The 23,559-nt window shown below is 42.7% G+C and overlaps 2 protein-coding genes across 4 annotated transcripts in view; one reads left to right on the top strand and one right to left on the bottom strand.

Moving 5' to 3' along the window:
* LOC124044148 (synaptotagmin-like protein 5) overlaps positions 1–18,498 on the top strand; it is an 89,808-nt gene extending 71,310 nt beyond the window's left edge. For 2 of the 3 annotated variants that reach the window (XM_046363637.1, XM_046363636.1), the window contains exons 8-17: positions 857–954; positions 9,713–9,808; positions 14,101–14,169; positions 14,695–14,873; positions 16,358–16,460; positions 17,109–17,270; positions 17,373–17,481; positions 17,613–17,748; positions 17,883–18,091; positions 18,328–18,498. In XM_046363637.1, the coding sequence (XP_046219593.1) occupies positions 857–954; positions 9,713–9,808; positions 14,101–14,169; positions 14,695–14,873; positions 16,358–16,460; positions 17,109–17,270; positions 17,373–17,481; positions 17,613–17,748; positions 17,883–18,091; positions 18,328–18,470 (1,304 nt within the window). In that variant the 3' untranslated portion in view covers positions 18,471–18,498. The remainder of the gene's footprint in view (positions 1–856; positions 955–9,712; positions 9,809–14,100; positions 14,170–14,694; positions 14,874–16,357; positions 16,461–17,108; positions 17,271–17,372; positions 17,482–17,612; positions 17,749–17,882; positions 18,092–18,327) is intronic. The other variant, XM_046363638.1, reaches the window with a different exon arrangement.
* The window catches only part of LOC124044151 (cystathionine beta-synthase-like), an 882,911-nt gene that overhangs the window by 350,162 nt on the left and 509,190 nt on the right, over positions 1–23,559 (bottom strand). The gene's annotated exons all lie outside the window — the stretch shown is intronic.

The following is a 23,559-nucleotide window of genomic DNA, read 5'->3' as shown; positions in this document are numbered from 1 at the left end:
GAGTCAATGAGGAGCACAATCTCTGGCTTTTGTGTGTCCTCAGTGGATGTGGGGGGGTTGTCAGGAGGGCTATCAGGAGAGCTGACAGGAGGGGGTGGGGTCTGTTGGGTTGGTGGGTCCTGTGTTGTCTATCCCATTGTGGTGTTGAGGTTGTGGTCCGGGTCTGAGGTGGGCTGTTCTGCTGGCTTCTCTGGGGGAGTGTACTGCTCTCTGTCACACCTCAGCTTTCTGACCTCGTTCAGTACCGTGTGTGTCTCCATAAGTTCTCTCACCTCAGTCATATAGCAGCCAGCTCTCTCAGCCAGCCGTCCATCTCCAACTTCTGCCCTCCGGGTCTTGTTGGGGGGTTGTTGTTGTGCTGGTCTGTTTTGTGGGTTTGTTCTGTCTGGATTGTGTGGACTGCTCTCTGAGCTCCACCATGTCTCTCTCTAGCTCTGTGAATTTATCCCTCTCTCTCTATTTATTTATCTCTCTCTCCTCATACTCCTCTCTTCCTCACTCTTTCTTTCTTTCTCTCACTATAGACCTCTCTTAATCTCTCTCTTACACTCACATACTCCCCTGCTCTTGTTCCTCTTCTACTCTTTCTCTTTCCTCTCTCTTCTCCCTTTCTGTCTTTCTCCCTTTCGCCACTCAAACACTTTTCTCATCTTCCCCTGGTAGCAGATGGCTGTTGTAGCAGCATATGGTCCTCTGTCACATGTTAGCATTTCATAACAACTCCAATTAGTGCCATTAGGCATAGCTGTGAAATAACTGGAAATAACAGTCTTTATGTGTGGCTGTGGGGAGGGAATACCTTGTCACTTCCTCCTCTCATCTCTCTCTCTCTCTCCATCTCTCTCTCTCTCTGTAGATCGTAGTCGTTCTGAGTTGGACCTGTCTGTTCCTGGTTCTGCCAGTGATGAGGCCCTCAGCCTGAGGAGCCGCTCCGTTCCTGGGCTCAATGACACGGTACACACACACACACACACACACCTCTTGTCCATCACCACACACCACCCACACACCTTACCCCGGAAATAAGTCAACATATTTTGTGTCCATCTCTATGGCAACATAACCATGATCTTTGATACATACAGATAGTGCACAGTACAGTTGACTTCCTCTAAGCTATTAGAAACCCCAAACTACTTTTTAAGTGAGAATAGGCATTGGTCTGAAGCCAAAAAATAAAGGAAATTCACAAGCACCACAATGCCTATTCCACCCATGCTCTACCAGGGATTTCCTGCACACAGTTTTGACCTACTACAGTAGCTATGTTTGTATTGTGTAGGCAGGTTGCTTAGGATTCAAACATTCTCAAACAGCCTAATTCATACTCTTCAGAGGTATAATGGACTTTACAGTATCCTGCTATTAAAATGATGTATACCTGTATTTTACCCTTGTGCCCCTTATGCAGCACCCAGACTACATTTAACTTTTGCATGGCGATGCTGTCAGTTGAGTCTGGTAAATTGATGTTAGCATGTTAACTGAGGTTCTGTTTAAATGTGCGTTATGAGTTTAACCATTTACTAACTAGCTTAGTTTCTTAACCTCTTGATTACTAGCCATCCCGGATCCGGGATCGTGAATACAGCCTCAAGCTCATTAGCATAACGCAACGTTAACTATTAATGAAAATCACAAATGAAATGAAATAAATATGCTAGCTCTCAAGCTTAGCCTTTTGTTAACAACACTGTCATCTCAGATTTTCAAAATATGCTTTTCAACCATAGCAAAACAAGCATTTGTGTAACAGTATTGATAGCTAGCGTAGCATTTAGCGTAGCATTTAGCGGGCAACATTTTCACAAAAACAAGAAAAGCATTCAAATAAAATCATTTACCTTTGAAGAACTTCGGATGTTTTCAATGAGGAGACTCTCAGTTAGATAGCAAATGTTCAGTTTTTCCAAAAAGATTATTTGTCTAGGACAAATCGCTCCGTTTTGTTCATCACTTTTTGCTACCAAAAAAAAAACAAAAATTCAGTCATCAAAACGCCAAACTTTTTTCCAAATTAACTCCATAATATCGACTGAAACATGGCAAACGTTGTTTAGAATCAATCCTCAAGGTGTTTTTCACATATCTCTTCGATGATATATTGTTCGTGGAAGTATGCTTCCTCTTCTGAATCACATGGAAGAATGCTTCCAGCTGAAGATTACGCACCAATTTCGACAAAGGACACCGGGCGGACACCTGGTAAATGTAGTCTCTTATGGCCAATCTTCCAATGATATACCTACAAATATGTCACAATGCTGCAGACACCTTGGGAAAACGGCAGAAAGTGTAGGCTTGTTCAGGGCGCATTCACAGCCATATAAGGAGGCAATGGAAAACAGAGCCTCAAAAATTCTGCTCATTTCCTGTTTGAAGTTTCATCTTGGTTTCGCCTGTGGCACTCACTGATAATATCTTTGCAGTTTTGGAAACGTCAGAGTTTTTTCTTTCCAAAGCTGTCAATTACATGCATAGTCGAGCATCTTTTCGTGACAAAATATCTTGTTTAAAACGGGAACGTTTTTTTATCCAAAAATGAAATACTGCCCCTAGAGGCTCAAGAGGTTAACAAAACATTGTTTTTAGTCTGTGGTCTTGGTTATTCTTCGAGGAAACATAGCGTAGCTAATTGCAGTGTTTGTTCTGTCTGAAAACTAGCTAAAAGAAAATGTTTCACAGCAAGAGAGGTGTTGCTACATTCATCCTTTTTCCATCATTTTATCGAGCGAATTAAGAAGGAATATCAATGTCATTTTTAACAATGTAGGCTAAGAAGCTAAATTCGGTTTTCCATCAAAATAATGATTCTAGGTTAAGAATATGTGACAAGAGAAAAGATAAATCGCTCTTATTAAACTCTCCAGATCATTTACCATCAATGGATGCCAATTTAACTTGTTTTGACTGCTATGATTAAGCATTAAGGCCAGAGGAGGTGTAATGTATGGCCAAAATACCATGGCTAAGGGCTGATCTTAGGGCATAGCCCTTAGCTCTGGAATATTGGCCATATACCACAAACCCCTGAGGTGCCTTATTGCTATTATAAACTGGTTACCAACGTAATTAGACCAGTAAAAAGTATGTTTTTGTCATACCCCTGGTACACGTCTGATATACCATGCTTTCAACCAATCAGCATTCAGAGCTCAAACCACCCAGTTTATAATTGTAAATAAATCTTGTTTGCGCATGTGCCTAACTATAGATATATCCGACAGGGGAGTTTGAGTGATGAAAATTGGACAGAGGATCACAAAATCTCTGTGCAAGAAACACTTGAACGAACTTCAAAAACCGAATGTTAGGCTATTTTTGGGCATTTGTGCCGTTATTATGTGCCAGATGCTAACACTATAAACTATTATAAATGGCCTATTTTTTAAGATTGACTTGTTATTTCAATAGGCCTAGGCTACTGACTAAAATCTGGGTTGAAAATTGCAATTAAACTAAACTAGATAAACTAGCTGTCTGCTAAACTAGATGCAGACAGCCTATAGCCCAGGGATACTCAACTAGTATTTCAGAAGGTCCAGTGACAAATGTCCGGATGGACATCGTCCTTTGTCGGCGCTGTGGTACAAGCGTAGAAAAAAAGCTTTTAGTCTACGACTTAGGAAACATTTTGTTACATAAAATGTAAATTAAATATATTAAATTAGACTAATAAGTACTATTAATTACTACTTCTTTTGAATGTAAGAATATGTTACATCAACATTGCTGAATTATGAGTGGTTGCATAATTATCTATCTAAAAAGTCCACCATTATACATGGGCCTTCAATTAAATAATTAATTTTTTATCAAATAAAGTGCATGTTTTCTGGAGAAGGAAGGCGAGTTGAACAGTAATAAGAATCTGAATGCACAGAATGTCAATGTGGGCCATGCAAAATTCATGTAGAAGTCACTCTGGGCCTTGCCCTCGCATCAATGAGAGAAATGACACTTTCTGTCTACTCCCAATGGTTTTAACTTTGGCACAAATGGTGTGAGAGCAACTCTGAGACATTAGTGCAGGTGTTCATTGGTAAACCTGGTGCGGTATTTGTTTTTAATAAAGTTCATTGTGGAGAAGGCTGTATTCACAGCTGTATGTGGAGCCACACATTGTCAGGGTGTATAGTGCCCATTTCTTGAGAACAGGGATAGCAGCTGAAGGCACCATCTTTCCCCAGAAAGTGACAGGGTCACAATCACCAGCCTGCTCCTTCAAAGACACATTTTCTTGCAGCTTAATCAACAATTTTATTGGGTAATGCAACATCTACCCATCTGAAGATCTGTTTTGCTTCTTTTGACAACTTTGTCACTTTTGTGACTAAGAAAGGGTCCTGGATGAGCAGCAGCAGTTCTCTTCCAACAGTGAAGTCCTCAAAACAAGCCTTGAAGTTATCCATCAGCTTCTAGATGAAATCAACAGGATTGGGAACATCTTTGTCTCCCTGCGTTTGCACCAGAAGATTGGTGGAAGTGGACAAGTTCTCTTTGAAGATCATTCTTGAAAAGCTCCAATTTCTTCTGGAAAGCCCGGACTGCTGTTATCATATCACACAATGTGTTGTCCTGTCCCTGCAGCTTAACATTCAGTTGATTAAGGTGTGATGTAATGTCTGTCAAAAATGCAACTGTTTCCATCTTCTCCTCATCTTCCAAAAACTCTGTCACTCTTTTGCTCTAATAAGAAAGCTTTGATTTCCTCCTGAATGGCCCAAAAGTGTTCCAAAACCCTGCCTTGGCTGAGCCATCTGACATTGTTGTGCTGTTGTAACTCATCAAAACTGGCATTGACCTCTGTCAGAATGCCTCGTAGCAAGCGGTGTTGTAGGGATGAAGTTGCTCTCAAAAGGTTGATCAGTTTCGTCATCGTTGTCATGGCCTCAGAATGCTATTTTCCCAGATTGGCACACAGGACAGATTGATGGATGATGCAGTGATATGATGTCAGGGTGGTCCTCTTTCAAACGTGCAACCAGTCCTCTCCCTCATGGCTGGACCTCCATCTGTGGTGATGGAGACCACTGACTTCAGATCTATCCCCCTTTTTGTCAGCATCCCGTTGACGGCCTCATGGATATCCTCTCCCCATGTGTGTGCTTCTAGATGTCTTAAGCCCAACAGCTCCTCGCACAATTCCTTCTTTGCTTAGTTAGAAGAATCTGTCAAACACCAGAGGCTGGGCATTATCAGTGTTATCTTTTGGTTCATCCACAGCTAAAGAAAAGCATGGTGCATTCTGAATGGGCTCATCCAGGCTGTGTCACATCCGGCTGTGATTGGGAGTCCCATAGGGCGGCGCACAATTGGCCTAGCGTTGTCCGGCTCTGGTCGGGGTAGGCCATCATTGTAAATAAGAATTTGTTATTAACTGAATGGCCCAAAACAAATGTAAAAAATACATTTAAAAATGAAAAATAAAGTTTAGTTAAATCTTCAGCTAATATTTCAGTTCTCCTCATTGCTGTGGAATCTGACAATGGGACCTTTACCCTCAGATCATCTTTTTGTTTACCTTCAAGCAAGGTGTCAGCAACTTCACACATTCTTTTACCATCTCAGTGTCTGAAAATGTTTTTTTTGTGTTTTCCCAAAACCTAAGCTATCCTCAGTGAACATTCCGTTGCATGTTGTTGGGCTCTCACTGAATAGACAAGGACTTTGGTGGATCTCTCATATTGTTGGACCTCTCAAAGTGGTGGACCTCTCATAGTGGTGGACCTCTCATATTGGTTGACCTCTCATAGTGTTTGACCTCTCATATTGTTGGACCTCTCATAGTGTTTGACCTCTCATATTGTTGGACCTCTCAAAGTGGTGGACCTCTCATATTGTTGGACTTCTCAAAGTGGTGGACCTCTCATATTGGTTGACCTCTCATAGTGGTGGACCTCTCATATTGGTTGACCTCTCATAGTGTTTGACCTCTCATATTGTTGGACCTCTCATAGTGTTTGACCTCTCATATTGTTGGACCTCTCAAAGTGGTGGACCTCTCATATTGTTGGACTTCTCAAAGTGGTGGACCTCTCATATTGGTTGACCTCTCATAGTGGTGGACCTCTTATATTGGTTGACCTCTCATAGTGTTTGACCTCTCATATTGTTGGACCTCTCATAGTGTTTGACCTCTCATATTGTTGGACCTCTCAAAGTGGTGGATCTCTCATATTGTTGGACTTCTCAAAGTGGTGGACCTCTCATATTGGTTGACCTCTCATAGTGATGGACCTCTCATATTGGTGGACCTCTCATATTGGTGGACCCCTCATATTGCAGGACCTCTCATATTGGTTGATCTCTCATATTGGTGGACCTCTCATATTGGTGGATCTCTCATATTGGTGGATCTCTCATATTGGTGGACCTCTCATAGTGGTGGATCTCTCATATTGGTGGACCTCTCATATTGGTGGACCTCTCATAGTGGTGGACCTCTCATATTGGTGGATCTCTCATATTGGTTGACCTCATATTGGTGTACCTCTCATATTTGTTGACCTCTCAAAGTGGTGGATCTCTCATAGTGGGGGACCTCTCATAGTGGTGGACTTCTCATATTGGTTGACCTCATATTGGTGGACCTCTCATAGTGGTGGACCTCTCATAGTGGTGGACCTCTCATATTGGTGGACCTCTCATATTGGGATTTGAGTTGGTTAATCTTGTTTGATCTCACCTCCGTGTTCAGGGGGTCCGTCTAATCGAATTTACTATGCCTGGTGTCATAATGCCGCTTAACATTGTCACTTTTCACGAGCGCTATGGACTCGCTGCATATCAGGCACATTGGTTTTGTGCTAGTTGCGGGGGGAATGAATATATACTGTTCTGTCCACTCGTCTTTGAATATACGGTTTTCAGAGTCAACTTTTTTTTTAACAAACCAAATTAACAAAGATACTGGTAACTAAGCACCTTCTATCTGTGATAGTAACAGTTGAACCGCGGTCATATCTTTCTGTTTCTTTCTGCCTGCTTGTCCCAGGGTTCTGCAGAGGATATTTGGATTGATGTAAATGGGCCTCTTGTATTTGCATATAACCATGCGATTGGATTAGACGGGGCACTAATAGAGGTGGGTGTTGCTTCTTGAGAGAGCGAGAAAGAGAGCTTGCTGAGTTAAAGAGGCCACTGCGCCCGGTAGATTTTTAAGCTGTGTAAAAATAATTGATTGACTTTTAACACAAGGCTACAACAGCAAACTGAGTTATAGGCTATTTATGAAATATGTTTGCCAGCTCCAGGTAGGCTACACAAGTGGCACAAATTGATTTGCAAGGACTCCAGTGATATCTTCATTTCAATATATTTATTGTATCAAATGGAAGGTATTCTCCACATTTCATGTCATTTCCATTGTGGTCTTTTTCCCCATAACACAAGCACACGAGAGAGTTCCATAATTTCCATTTCAAATTTCCACCCGCACAGCGCTCCAAACCCTAGAACTGAGCATGAGTAAAACTTATCGCTTGATACTGTTCTCCATAAGAAAAGTTGACATTAGAATGCAGGTTACTTTAAACCACCTCTGAGCGAATATATCTAAAGAGCTCTAGTGCGCCTAAAGTAGTTTTTCTATGCATTGTCTCTGTTCTATCAGTTCTAGATGGTTAATATGTTTTATGGAAAAAGGGTGTCTCCATAATGACCAATCTAAATGGCCTGGTAAAAAGTTGTCATGACGTGTGCATGCTGCTCTGTCTCCTTGACTCAGCTGCCTCTGCACTCAATCAGTAACAGCCTGCTCACTGCCTGATAGTCAGCAGCAGCAGGTCACAATGAGAAATACACTACTGTTCAAAAAAAGAAGAAAAAAGTCCATTAAAATAACATCAAATTGATCAGAAATACAGTTTAGACATTGTTAATGTTGTAAATGACTATTGTAGCTGGAAACTGCATATTTTTTATGGAATATCTACATAGGCGTAGAGGCCCATTATCAGCAACCATCACTCATTTGTTCCAATGGCACGTTGTGTTAGCTAATCCTAGTTTATCATTTTAAAGTCTAATTGATCATTAGAAAACCGTTTTGCAATTATGTTAGCACAGCTGAAAACTGTTGTCCTGATTAAAGAAGCTATAAAACTGTCCTTCTTTAGAATAGTTGAGTATCAGAAAATGTGCTTTTCTTTCAAAAACAAGGACATTTCTAAGTGACCCTAAACTTTTGAACGGTAGTGTATATACAGTATCAGTCAAAGGTTTGGACACATCTACTTATTCAAGGGTTTTTCTTTATTTTTTAAAACTATTTTCTACATTGTAGGATGATAGTGAAGACATCAAAGCTATGAAATAACACATGGAATCATGTAGTAACCAAAAAATTGTTCAACAAATCTAAAAATATTTTATATTTGAGATTCTTCAAAGCAGCCACCCTTTCCCTTGATGACAGATATGCACACTCTTGGCAATCTCTCAACCAGCTTCATGAGGAATGCTTTTCAAACTGTCTTGAAGGAGTTCCCACATATGCTGAGCACTTATTGGCTTCTTTTCCTTCACTCTGAGGTCCAACTCATCCCAAACATCTCAATTAGGGTGAGGTCAGGTGATTGTGGAGGCCAGGTCATCTGATGCAGCACTCCATCACTCTCCTTCTTGGTCAAATAGCCCTTACGCAGCCTGGAGGTGTGTTGGGTCATTGTCCTGTTGAAAAACAAATGATAGTCCCACTGAGCACAAACCAGATTTAACATTAATTTTCAATCAATGCCTATACATTGTGGGGGCTATTGCCCAGTTAAGAGCTCATTAGTGAGTGTAGCCTCACATAAAAGCCTGTAGCAGCAGCTGAGTAGCAAGGCTGGAGGCTGTGTGGTGGAACAGCTGTACATAAGGGTCACTACTCCGTATTTACTGTAGGTGAGCATTTCATTAAGTTGTCTGTTCTTTCTACACACATGAATACACAATCACACACATACACAGACATACACACTCATAAAGAGCTCAAAGACAGTGTGTGATAAGCGAGTAATCTAATTAACACCCTGACCTGTCTGATTAAATCCTGACCTGTCTGATAAAATCCTGACCTGTCTGAATAAATCCTGACCTGTCTGAATAAATCCTGACCTGTCTGATTAAATCCTGACCTGTATGATTGAATCCTGACCTGTCTGATTAAATCCTGACCTGTCTGAATAAATCCTGACCTGTATAATTGAATCCTGACCTGTCTGAATAAATCCTGACCTGTATGATTACATCCTGATCTGTCTGATTAAATCCTGACCTGTCTGATTAAATCCTGACCTGTCTGATTAAATCCTGACCTGTCTGATTAAATCCTGACCTGTATGATTACATCCTGATCTGTCTGATTAAATCCTGACCTGTCTGATTAAATCCTGACCTGTCTGATTAAATCCTGACCTGTCTGATTAAATCCTGACCTGTCTGATTAAATCCTGACCTGTATGATTACATCCTGACCTGTCTGATTAAATCCTGACCTGTCTGATTAAATCCTGACCTGTCTGATTACATCCTGACCTGTCTGAATAAACCCTGACCTGTCTGAATAAATCCTGACCTGTCTGATTAAATCCTGACCTGTCTGATTGAATTTGAAGTTGCCACAGAAAACTGACGGATGTGTTTACACTGTATTGCCTTATTACTGTGAATCTACAGAGAGATTCCATTGGTTGATGTCTCCTTTGATGGTTTTTGTGTTCTCTAGGAGTTTGATGATAATGATAAAGACGAGGACATCGATGCTCTGATGTCGGCACACAGCAAGGCCGCCAGCCGACGCATGAGCTGCGCTGTGTCTACGGTAATACCCTGCCATATAGTAAACACAGACACACACACAAACGCACACACACACACATAATGGACACAAAGATGTATCTGCCATGCTCTGGCACACAAGAAGACATGCTGGCAGGCCTACTGCCACACACACACACAGCCCATAAAGAGGATTGATGAGTGAGTCATGGCTGTGTTGAAACCATTGTGTGAACAGTGTCAATAGCACCAGTGACCTCAGGGCTGAGGAACAGCAGGGCAGTGTCTCACACACACACACACAGCACAGCTCACAGCACAGCTCACAGCACAGCTCACAGCACAACTCACAGCACAGCTCACAGCACAGCTCACAGCACAGCTCACATATAGACATTGACTAGGAGCCAGGAAAATGTGCCTAAACTCACAGGTATATATACTGTTTATCTTTTGTATGTGTGCTATGCTCTGGTAGAACCTGGCTTAGAACAACATTTCTGTTTCTTTTCTCACAACACTAAACTAAATAATTAGCTGAGTTTTGTGATTGACAGAGTCATATTGACCGACTCTCTTCAGTTCCGATTTTGAGACCTTGGTCTCTTTTACATATGAGCCCTGCAGAATACAAACATACACACATCCCACTGGGCACAGACTATTCCCACGTTAATAAATAGGAAATACCCCCCAGAACATAGAAGAGATCAAAAACACACTCATAAAAAAAGGACAAATCGGAGACATTGTTAGGTTAACAGGCGACACACACTTCCTGCCTGTCTGACATTTCTAATTTCACCTCAGACATGACTAACAACATCAATTCTGGCCGTGGGCTCTGCTCTCAATAACAGCAGAGGTGGAGGGCCATGATTACAGAGATTATGGAGATGAATGGTGACTGGCTTCTGTGAATCTCCCTGCTTGAAAATATTGTATGAATAGAACAGAATGAATATAGGGGTGGATGAGGGAAACAAACACACAGTAAATATCTATAGCAGCAATTCTTCCTATAATGTTCATGTACACTGTGAGTAATATTCATCATAACTGAAGCCCGGTGTTCTGGTTTCGGTGGCATATATTGAAACGTGTGTGTGGGGGGGGGGGGGGTTCTGAGTGGAAAACAACCAATGGGTGGGGGGATTCTGGGTGGGGGACAATCAATGGGTGGGGGGTTCTGGGTGGGGAACAATCAATGGGTGGGGGGTTCTGGGTGGGGAACTATCAATGGGTGGGGGGTTCTGGGTGGGAAACAACCAATGGGTGGGGGGTTCTGGGTGGGGAACAATCAATGGGTGGGGGGTTCTGGGTGGGGAACTATCAATGGGTGGGGGGTTCTGGGTGGGGAACTATCAATGGGTGGGGGTTCTGGGTGGGGAACTATCAATGGGTGGGGGGGTTCTGGGTGGGAAACAATCAATGGGTGGGGGGTTCTGGGTGGGAAACTATCAATGGGTGGGGGGTTCTGGGTGGGAAACAATCAATGGGTGGGGGGTTCTGGGTGGGGAACTATCAATGGGTGGGGGGGTTCTGGGTGGGAAACAATCAATGGGTGGGGGGTTCTGGGTGGGGAACAACCAATGGGTGGGGGTTCTGGGTGGGAAACAACCAATGGGTGGGGGTTCTGGGTGGGAAACAACCAATGGGTGGGGGGTTCTGGGTGGGGAACAATCAATGGGTGGGGGGTTCTGGGTGGGAAACAATCAATGGGTGGGGGGTTCTGGGTGGGGAACAATCAATGGGTGGGGGGTTCTGGGTGGGGAACAATCAATGGGTGGGGGGGTTCTGGGTGGGGAACAACCAATGGGTGGGTTTCCCTGTGGCTCCTGCTTTTGGTTTCACCACCATGGGGTTATTAACATTGAAGATAACAATGACATCATCATCAATATTACATTTTTAAACAATTAAATGGCAACCCTCGCTATTTGTTCCAGCTGTCTTGATATCCTGGCAATATAGCCATGCTCAAAGAAGCCGGGACTGAGAGACTAAAAAACAGCAATCAGACTGTTAAATAGCCATCACTAGCCGGCTACCAACCGGCTACTCAACCCTGCACCTTAGAGGCTGCTATCCTATATACATAGACATGGAATCACTGGCCACTTTAATAATGGAACACTAGTCACTGATAGGAGAAAACTGAGCATGGATCAACAACATTGCAGTTACCCCACAATACTAAACTAATTGACAGAGTGAAAAGAAGGAAGCCTGTACAGAATAAAAAAATATTCCAAAACATGCATTCTATCCTGTTTGCAATAAGGCATTAAAGTAAAACTGTAAAAAATGTGGGAAACCAATTAACGGTTTGTCCTGAATACAAAGTGTTATGTTTGGAGAAAATCCAATACAGCACATTACTAAGTACCACTGTCCATATTTTCAAGCATAGTGCTGACTGCATCATGTTATGGGTATGCACGCCCACTCTTTGCCTGGAAGGAGAGTGATTGCACAATTTTTTTTGAGTGAATTGTTTGTTTCAGAAAGTTGAACAGGCTATATTATATTTAGTTTAATTTAAAACCTTTAAAAAGGCTTTATAACCTAGCAAAATGTGGAAAAAGTCAAGGGGTCTGAATACTTTCCGAAGGCACTTTATAGGCCTAGCGTGTTATGCGGTAGAGCCCGGTGCGCTCTATTCCAGCTCCTCGCATTGGCCGGGCTAGAATGGGCATCCAGACAGGAAGGAGGGTGCCGGCTCAGCGCTCCGGGTCTCCAGTACACCTCCTTGGACCAGGATATCCTGCGCCGGCTCTGCGTACTGTGTCTCCGGTGGGTCTGCACAGCCCAGTGCGAATATAAACATCCAGCCAGGACGGGTTGTGTCAGCTCTACACTCCAGACCTCCAGTACCACCAGTGCCAACACCATGCACCAGGCTTCCAGTGCGCCTCCAGAGTCCAGTACGTCCTGTTCCTCCTCGACCTGAGGTGCGTGTCACCAGCCCGGTACCACCAGTGCCGGCACCAGGCCTACAGTGCGCCTCGGCAGTCCAAAGAGTCCGGCGACAGTACCCAGTCCAGAGCGTCTGGCGACAGTTCACAGACCGGAACTTCCAACAACGGGCCACAGTCCGGAACCTTCAACGTCGGGCCAAAGTTTGGGGTCTCCAGTGACGGTCCCCAGTTCAGAACATCCGGCGATGATCCACGCAGCAAGGGTCCCCAGTCCGGGGCCTACGGCGAGGATCCGCAGTCCAGAGCCTCCGACGATGATCCACAGGTCAGTGCTACAAGAGCAGACTCAATGTAAAGAAGGGGGGCGGCATCCAGAACCAGATCCACCACCGAGGTTAGATGCCCACCCAGACCCTCCCATATAGGTTTAGGTTGCAACCGGGAGTCCGCACCTTTGGGGGGGGGGGGGGTACTGTCATGCCCTGACCTTAGTTATCTTTGTTTTCTTTATTATTTTGGTTAAGTCAGGGTGTGACAAGGGTGGTTGGTTTAGTTTTTTGTATATCTATGGGTTTTAAGTATGTCTAGGTATATGTAGGTCTGTGGTGGCCTGAATTGGTTGCCAATCAGAGGCAGCTGTTTATCGTTGTCTTTGATTGGGGATCCTATTTAGGTTGCCATTTCCATTTTGGTTTTGTGGGTTATTGTCTATGTGTAGTTGCATGTCAGCACTAGTTTATAGCGTCACGTTAGTTTGTTTAAGTGTTCTTCATGAAATAAAATGACGTATTCCAATCAGTCTGCGCCTTGGTCTCCTCGTTATGACGTACATGACACATGGTTTCTGGGTGGGGAGGGAGGATGCTGGTGGGTGGATGGGGACTGAGTTGGGGGTTATCTTTGTATACATTTCTTTGATAGTTGTTTTGTTCCTGTAACCCCCCCCTAAAAATAGACAACACTAAATAAAAAGTTGGTCCCCAAAAAAGAATATGAAGACCAGAAGGCTGATTCTCTTCTATCTACTAAAACTGGAAATCCATTGCTCCCAGATATGTTGCTTTGGTGGAAGCATCTGTGTTTAGTTGTCTTTGATATTTACTGGTGCTTTCAGCCTGTCCGCTGTGTCCTTCTGTTAATTCATTGATGAGTTCTAATCGGGTCCTGCTTCATCTGATAATCACCATGGTAACCCTGATAGATTCAGTTTTGTGTCCGTGTCTGGGGTTTCTGCCCTGGTACATGGGGTCTGTCCTCTCGTCTCTGTCCTCTTTACACTTTCACATGTATCAACCCTCTCTCCCTCCTCTTTTCTCTCACCTCTCTACTCCTTCCCTCTCTCCTCCCTCTTCCTTCCTTCTCTCTCTCCTCCTCCCCCTGCTGGCTCGGGTTCTATTCTTCCTCTGGCTGCTAGTCTTCTACTCCCGGCTCAGAGAGAAAATGGGGCTACCTCAGTGTTCCTGGCGACTCAGACGCAGAAACTGTGAGTTCTTGCCTCCTTGTGTATGTGTGTACCCCACTTATTGTGAATATGTTTCCACCAATCGGTGCCGCTGTGCTCCCATCGCTGCCACTGACTGCCTAAATTGGTCATTCATCATACTGGCTCACTCTATGACATAAATTAGATCAACTTTAGTGTTTTACATTCCCCAGCCAGACCAATCTCTCACCAAATGACTCAATCTGTCCATTCTGCATTTTTACCTGCACAAAGACGAAAGGCTATCCCTGCCTCCATCTGTCTTCCTCCTTTTCCCTCCACTCCATTCTTAATTTCTCCCCCACTCTTGCTCTCCTCTTCTCTCTCTCATCTCTTCAGATTCTCTGCCCCTGATCCTCTACTTCTCTGTCCTCCATTCTGATATTTTCCTCTCCCCTCTTCCCCCTCCTCTATTACTCTTTTAATAATGTTGCTCTCTCCCTACCCATCTCCTCTCTCTTCTCCCTTTATCCTATATATTCTCTCTCTCCCTCTCCTCTCTTCCCCCCTCTCTTCTCCTCACAGAGCAGTCTGAACAGTATGATGAGTATGTACAGTGAGACTGGTGACTATGGCAACGCCAACGTGAGTGGCGAGCTGCTGTTGAACATCAGCTACAGCTATAAGACAGGCGCTCTTAACGTCCTGGTGAAGGAGTGTCGCAACCTGGCCACCGGGGATGAGAAGAGGCAACGCACAGATGCGTAAGGGCACACACACACACACTTTTTATTTTCATTTCACCTTTATTTAACCAGGTAGGCTAGTTGAGAACAAGTTCTCATTTACAACTGCGACCTGGCCAAGATAAAGCAAAGCAGTGCGACATAAACAACAACACAGAGTTACACATGGAATAAACAAACATACAGTCAATAATACAATAGAGAAAGTCTATATACAGTGTGTGCAAATGAGGTAGGATAAGGGAGGCAATAAATAGGCCATAGTGTCAAAATGATTGCAGTATGGCAAATTTAACACTGGTGTGATAGATGTGCAGAAGATGAGTGTGCAAGTAGAGGTACTGAGGTGCAAAGGAGCAAAATAAATCAAATAAATAACAATATGGTGATGAGGTAGTTGAAGAGGTAAATGAGGTAGATGAATATAGCTGCACAGTACTGTCTCTTATCGATGGCAGTTATGATAGGGTTTAGGACCTTGAGCGTGGCTAGGTACACCCGTGACCAGCTTGGAAACCAGATTGCATAGTGGAGAAGGTACGGTGGGATTCGAAATGGTCGGTGATCTGTTTGTTAACTTGGCTTTGGAAGACCTTAGAAAGGCAGGGTAGGATAGATATAGGTGTGTAGCAGTTTGGGTCTAGAGTGTGTCCCCCTTTGAAGAGGGGGATGACCGCGGCAGCTTTCCAATCTTTGGGGATCTCAGACGATACGAAATAGAGGTTGAACAAGCTAGTAATAGGGGTTGCAACAATTTCGGCGGATCATTTTAGGAAGAGAGGGTCCAGATTGTCTAGCCCAGCTGATTTGTAGGGGTCCAGATTTTGCAGCTCTTTCAGAACATCAGCTATCTGGATTTGGGTAAAGGTGAAATGGGGAGGCTTGGGCAAGTTGCTGTGTAGGGTGCAGGTCTGTTGACTGGGGTAGGGATAGCCAGGTGGAAAGCATGGCCAGCCGTAGAAAAATGCTTATTGAAATGGTCAATTATCACGGATTCATCAGTGGTGACAGTGTTTCCTAGCCTCAGTGCAGTGGGCAGCTGGGAGGAGGTGCTCTTATTCTCCATGGACTTTACAGTGTCCCAGATCTTAGTGTTACAGGATGCAAATTTCTGTTTGAAAAAGCTAGCCTTTGCTTTCCTAACTGCCTGTGTATATTGGTTCCTAACTTCCCTGAAAAGTTGCATATCGCGGGGGCTATTCGATGCTAATGCAGAACGCCACAGGAGGCAGTACGCCACTGAAGAACCTATGCTTACTGTGAAATTACACACACTTCATTATCACACATTCACACTTGAAAAAGAACACACACCTCTTAACATCACAGTTCTTGACCGTCAGCTCAACTTGAACCAATCCATGAGTGACGTGTGACCCACAACAACTGTGACATTCATGGTATGTCAGAGTAACCTTAGTGGAGCCTTGGGGTGATCATATGGATCACGGCACACAGGTCTTCCTATGAAGAGTGTGGCTGAATGTCTTTTCCATTGGCAGCTATGTGAAGGCCTACCTCCTCCCAGACAAGTCTCGCCAGAGCAAGAGGAAGACCAGCATCAAGACCAACACAATCAACCCTGTATTCAACGAGAACCTTAGGGTGAGGGTGGGTGAGGGTGAGGGTGTGTGTGTGTGTGTGTGTGTGTGTGTGTGTGTGTGTGTGTGTGTGTGTGTGTGTGTGTGTGTGTGTGTGTGTGTGTGTGTGTGTGTGTGTGTGTGTGTGTGTGTGTGTGTGTGTGTGTGTGTGTGTGTGTGTGTGTGTGTGTGTGTGTGTGTGTGTGTGTGTATGAACTTGTGTGTAGCTTGGGAAAAAGTAATATTTAATGAGTTTGTTTTTGTGATCATGAGAATGTGTGTCCTTGGATGGGATCAAGTTGCCTGGAGACAGTGTGTGTGTCAACTGGAGTGTGTCAGTCAGCAGGTGTTCATACTGATGTAGGAGCTTAACTTGATCATCCTGTTGCAGGAGAACTTTCCACATAATAATTCACATAATTTATTTTCCTGCTGTAGCAAACTGAATTAAGATCCTACATCTGTACAGTATATAAATGAATGAAGCTTGTTCCTCCCATGTGTTTTTATTAACCTGTACCACCATACCTACAGTGTATAGCCGTCAATAGACTTCACCTCAAGCACCCCTGCTGTACATGTGTTATTCCTGTAAGAGCATCGGCAGGAACTTTGATTTTTGTACTCAGTCCTACTCTCCTGTCGTCACTTTCTCCTGTGCTGTTTTGTGTAGTATGTGATCAGCCACTCCCAGTTGGAGACACGAACGCTGCAGCTGTCTGTGTGGCACCATGACCGCTTCGGACACAACAGCTTCCTGGGGGAGGTGGAGCTGACCTTTGACTCCTGGGAGTTTGACAGCAACACGGAGGAGTGGTACTCTCTGCAGCCCAAGGTATCCTGTGTGCAGATGGACAATAGTGTCTATGTGTGGACTTATACAGCATTGTATGTTTATCAGTGGTAAGTACTGTAAGTAGATGTGTTTTATGTGCAGCTGGACAGTAGTATGGACTCCACGCTCCAGTATAAAGGGGAGCTGACCGTGGTTCTGAAGTACATCCCTGCAGAGAAGAACCTCATGCTACCCCTGGACCAGGTCCAAGGTGCTCCACAAAATCCTTCTGTTTTAATTGCTCCAACCCATCACTAACACATATCATTCAACTAATGACATTTCATGAAAGACTGTTTGTAATTTTGCTCATCCGCCTCTCTCTTCCTCTCCTCCTCTCAGTGAAGAAAGGCTTTCTGAAAGGAAAGAAGACCAGCATCAAGCTGCCTCAAGGAGGTATGGTGGAACTGCTGGTCAAGGAGGCCAAGAACCTGACCTCAGTCAAGTCTGGAGGCACTTCAGACCCCTTTGTGAAAGGGTGAGACCCAGATAGACCCATTCAGTTTCATCCAGCCTTCATTCCTAGTAAGAATGATGGGAAGGACCTACTACCTACCTAATTCCAATTCCTCTGACAGTTTTGTCTTGTTTCCTGTCTCCCCATCCATCCAGGTACCTGCTCCCTGACAACAGTAAGTCCACCAAGCACAAGACGGTGGTGGTGCGTCGCTCGGTCAACCCCCAGTGGAACCACACCTTCACCTACTGTGGCCTGCAGGCCGGAGACCTGAACAACGTGTGTCTGGAGCTCACCGTCTGGGACAAGGAGGCTCTGGCCAGCAATGTCTTCCTGGGGGGAGTCCGACTCAACGGAGGGACAGGTCTGTCTGGGAAGAACCAGGGGCAGGGATGGGCTGTTTGGTATTGGACTTCTCTGCTTTTCTCTCGTCTTTTGTTTTGTTCTCTGGTCTTCTCTTCAGTTTAACTCTAGTCTTTACTTCTCTTCTTTTCTCTCTTCTCAGAGGTTATGGTGATTTGTAGCATATTCAGTCAGCATAACGCCGTAGGGATATGGAGTGTATGGAACAGATAGTGATGATCTATTGTCTCCCTACAGGCCAGAGCTATGGGAACCAGGTGGACTGGATGGACTCGTACGGAGAGGAACAGCGGCTATGGCAACGCATGATTGACAACCCGGAGGTCCCTCAGGAGTGTACACTGATGCTGAGGTCCAGCATGTGCAAGCACAACACATGAGATGGAGGGAGGGAGGGAGGGAAAGAAGGACAAAAGAAAAAGGGACAGAGAGAGGTGGCAGAAAAGGGAGAAACAGTGGATGGAAAGGGGGGGGAAGAGAAGAAAAGAAAGAGAAGGACATTGGTTGACAGTGCTCCATGTCCAAGCTCTATCCCACAATACAGAGCTGATTACATCACTCCACTTCCTGACCCTTGAACCCTAACCTCTGAGCTACCCTGATCCTGCACTGGGGTTCATAGTCCTCTACCTGGTAAAGAGGTCAACCAGTCATGCCTTACACACACATGGCCATACCCAGCCAAGACCAAGCACTGCTACTACTACTACTACTACTACTACTACTACTACTACTACTACTACTACTACTACTACTACTACTGTACATTATGACATGTACAGGTAATTGCTAAAATAATGGAAACACTTGAGTAAATGAGAGATACAAAGTATATATCCCTCCAATAGAGTTCCAGACACTCATAGAAGGTGGTAGCCCAACACCCTATTAAGACACTTTATGTTGGTGTTTCCTTTATTTTGGCAGTTACATGTATGTAACATAATGAACAAGCACATTGTCATTTGTATGATCTGATCTGACTATGCACAACGCTCTCCTCTCCCTGTGTTGAGACTACTTGAGGTAGAAGTTGTTCTTAACCCCAGATCTAGGATCAGATTGCTCTGACCTGCTCTTAACCATAACCATTTAGGGGGAAGATAATATATCTGACGCCGCATCAGTGGCTAAGGGTAGCTTTTACCTAGGCTTTGACTCAATCAGAACCCGCGTTGGCAGACATCCACTTAGCGGATGTTTTGTTTCGTGTCCACAATAAGCTAACGCATGGAGCCACTTGTGGATTTTCAGCTCTAACGCAGCTACACTTCAGACACCGCCAAAACAAACGATATGGGGATCTAATAGAATCTAGTCCCTTCTCTCATAAGGTAACTTCTCCAAAGGCACTTAGGGGTTGATGCATGCTGAGTAGATTTAAACATTCCCAAAGTATACTGTAAAATGATAATAAGGGTGTGTTCAAGATTGCATTGTTTAATGCAATAATGTTATTATGCAACATTTTTGAACTGATAAACCCCAGTTTCAAAGTGTTGCAAAATTGCATTGTAACTAATCCTGAACACACCAATGGTTTTACTGTAGTTATGATAAAGCACACATTACGAGTAGAGTGGCACAAATAGCCACTTCATAAACAGATGTTTTGGACCTCATTTTGGGTGGAAACAGAGATTAAGGCAGAAATCTAACTAGAGATCCAGCAGCACCAAATCGCTGATAGAAATGTATTGTGTCAAGTGTGGAATAGAGAGTCAAGGGCAGTTATATCTGCAACACAGGAAACATTTTGCCCCAGGAGCCTTGGGTTGATGTGAGAAGGATTGCATGTTCCAGAGTGAACCCATGTCCAGAGGGGAGGGACCTTTGGCTTTTTAATCCAATGGGTTTTGAGAAGAGAGTACGTGAGGAGAATGTAATTGTAATGAAATTCTCTCTATGACTCATTGAATAGAACACAACCGTCAGCCTGTCTGTCCCTGTAGCCCAGGCCACTGTGACCTGTCTGTCCCTACGACCTCATTGGTTAAGTAATATCACTTCTAGTATCCCCCCCATTAGTGGTTCTGAAGTCTTGGCATGCACCTCAAATGGCACCCTGTTCCCCATTGGGGTGGCAGGGTAGCCTAGTGGTTAGGTTCCTAGGCCGTCATTGAAAATAAGAATGTGTTCTTAACTGACTTGCCTGGTAATATAAATAAAATAAAATCTAAAATAAATATGGGTGATTCTACAGAAGTGGTGTAAATTGGGGGTTGGGAAAAAAATCTAATTTGTACCCTATTGTTCCTAAACTGTCAGCACACATCTCATATGCCAGATAGACATATCTAATACTCACACACGGTTTGTATTAATACTCACACGGTTTGTATTAATACTCACACACGGTTTGTATTAATACTCACACACGGTTTGTATTAATACTCACACACGGTTTGTATTAATACTCACACACTGTTTGTATTAATACTCACACACTGTTTGTATTAATACTCACACACTGTTTGTATTAATACTCACACACTGTTTGTATTAATACTCACACACTGTTTGTATTAATACTCACACACGGTTTGTATTAATACTCACACACTGTTTGTATTAATACTCACACACTGTTTGTATTAATACTCACACACTGTTTGTATTAATACTCACACACTGTTTGTATTAATACTCACACACGGTTTGTATTAATACTCACACACGGTTTGTATTAATACTCACACACTGTTTGTATTAATACTCACACACTGTTTGTATTAATACTCACACACTGTTTGTATTAATACTCACACACTGTTTGTATTTCAAATTTGAAGTATTGTCCTGAATTTCTTACCAGGAAAAAAATGTGTCACGACCAAAACATACTGAAAAAGTCTAAATACAAAGAAACATGCTCATTATTGATCATTTGGATGAACCTTCTATTAATGTTTTATTTGCATACAAAATGGTCAAAATAATAAAAACATGATTTTTAACCGGACTTTCAAATCCTTTCAATTGAATTTAGAGAAATATAATTTCTATTGTTCCTCTGTAAAATGTCCAATGTTGATTGTAGAATCTAAAATGTTTTGATTAATTAATTTACTTATGTATCTAATTCATTGTTGCTTGATGTATACATTGTAACTTTTCCTATCTTTATTTTAGCAAAATAAAGATTGTCAATGGATATATATTGGGTATATTTTAGTATAGACATTACCATTGAGGGCTTCCATCATTTTAAAGTAGTCAGCTGGATGGGGATTCTTATGGGTTGGGAGCATTGTCTTCTTCAAATTGAGTTTCCTATGGTTTGTAAACCAAAGACTAAGGTCTTGTCCGAGAGCATGAGCCAAGACCAAGATTTAAACCAGGACATTGGTCCCAAGATCCATACCTAGGGAGTTGAGACCATGACAAGTTAAATACATAATGTATGTGGACTTGAGTGGTCTCAAGACCAAGACCACAAGACTCCATGGGCCCTTTCTTCAATTCTAAGAAACTTGAGTGGAGTAGAAAAGTAGAGTATAGTAGAGTAAAGTAGAGTATAGTTCACTGGAGTACTGTATAGTACAGTAGAGAAGAGTACAGTACAGCACAGCACATTATAGACGTCTATGTTTGGGCTCTTTTTTCCTGAAGTGTGCTCTTGACCACTACCTACATGGTTGCTCAGGATGTATAGCATGGCGCTTGCAAATTTAAAATGGAGAAAGCCTCAATGGCGCTGCCTGTGCTGATGGCACAGATGTCATGATGGCACAGATGCCATAATGGCACAGATACAAAGATGAGACCTCTATCAATCTCTATGGTGTCAATTGTTTCAGTTGTGACTGCTTTGGTTGGACAATTTAGACTTTTGGACAGATGTACTTCCCACCAAACACATACATACATACATATTTCTTGAAATATTAGATGTTGAGTAGTGAAGCGTCTTAAAAATACATGAAGATTTATTAAACCTGCTCACAAATTTTATCCAAAATGTTTGCAGACAGACTACTCACAATGTGGCCATGCAAGAAAGGGGTGCAATCCCATCAGCTGGAGATATATGTAGGGGTGTGGCGTTAATGCAGATTCATTCTACAGTCTTTTAATGTGTGTGTTTTATCAGTCTTTTAACGGTAGTGACATCAAAAGGTGGGCCAGCATTTTTTGAGGAAGTATGTTTTAAAATAAACAAATCTACTAATTATACCAGTATCTTTCAATGTAATAAATGAACAACTCAAGATGTAAAACTATTTTAAAAATCATGAATTGCTTTATTTTCAAACATGAAGTTTAAGAGTCAGTGTGTGAGACAGACATCTCTCAATAGAAACAGCTATCTCAACAATGACTTTGTACTATATTAATTGAAAAATATGTTTGTTATTCCCTTGAAGTGAATTAGAATATATCATGATGTAATGAAATGTCCTAAGTTTGGAGACTTAAATGTTTTTCTAAATAGTTTATTATTAATTTTTAAGTGGGACAGCAATTTACAACACTTCTGTAGAATACCCCAAATACTCTATAGGGAAAAGGATGCCATTTGGGCTGCAGACTTGGTCTCGGTGTCACAGCTTACTGTCACAATCTACAGTCTACTGTGGAATGCAAGTCTACATATTCACCATTGTCTGAGTTCCTGTTATGCTCAGAATTCTGAGTGTAAACAACCATTGAAAACTACAGAATACAGTAATAATAATACTATTAAAATGGCATTTACTGTGTAGATGAGTTGCGGGCAATACCCTGCTACTAAAGAAACACTAGACGTGTCTGACAGCATGTTACTGTCTCTGTTTTAATGTCCTCTCATTCAAAACTAGATTGTTCGATTTGACATGGCAATGTGACTGAATCAATCTCTTATTTGGTTTCAAATGTTTTATCAGAATATTTTGAAGAAATAAACAACATCATTCCTCAGATGACTTCTATGTATGTTGAGAACAAACTTTTCTGTGTACTGTCTGTATCAGATCCAGTGGGCGTCTGTAAAAGTGTGAACAAATTATGATTAGTGTTATTTCCTGATAGTTGCAGGTAGAAAATACAATCTACACAGGACCATCTAATCAGCCGGTTTACATGGGCAGGAGTTGCAGCTTTCCATGGTAACATCACCATGCGGTAAAATGGTTACAGCTGCAATATGGCGACCCTAAAACATATGCACATAGAAATGTGAGTTATAGATCTGTCATTCTCATTGAAAGCAACTCTAAGAAGCGATAGATTTGTTCTATGGGCGCTATGTCTATGCTTCCCATTGTTTTTCGTTTTTGCATCTCTTACATTCGGTTTTGTACACCAGCTTCAAACAGCTGAAAATACAATATTTTTGGTTAGTGAAAATATATTTCACAGCAGTTTATATGGTACAATGATTCTCTACACTATACTTGCTTGTTTTGTCACACAAACTAAAATTAGGCAAACTATTAGAATTGTAGCAACCAGAAAATGGGAGCTATTTCTGCATACTGCACCTTT

The sequence above is a fragment of the Oncorhynchus gorbuscha genome, linkage group LG09 (assembly GCF_021184085.1).
Source record: "Oncorhynchus gorbuscha isolate QuinsamMale2020 ecotype Even-year linkage group LG09, OgorEven_v1.0, whole genome shotgun sequence".
Lineage (NCBI taxonomy): Eukaryota > Metazoa > Chordata > Actinopteri > Salmoniformes > Salmonidae > Oncorhynchus > Oncorhynchus gorbuscha.
This window is presented reverse-complemented; position numbering and strand designations above follow the sequence as displayed.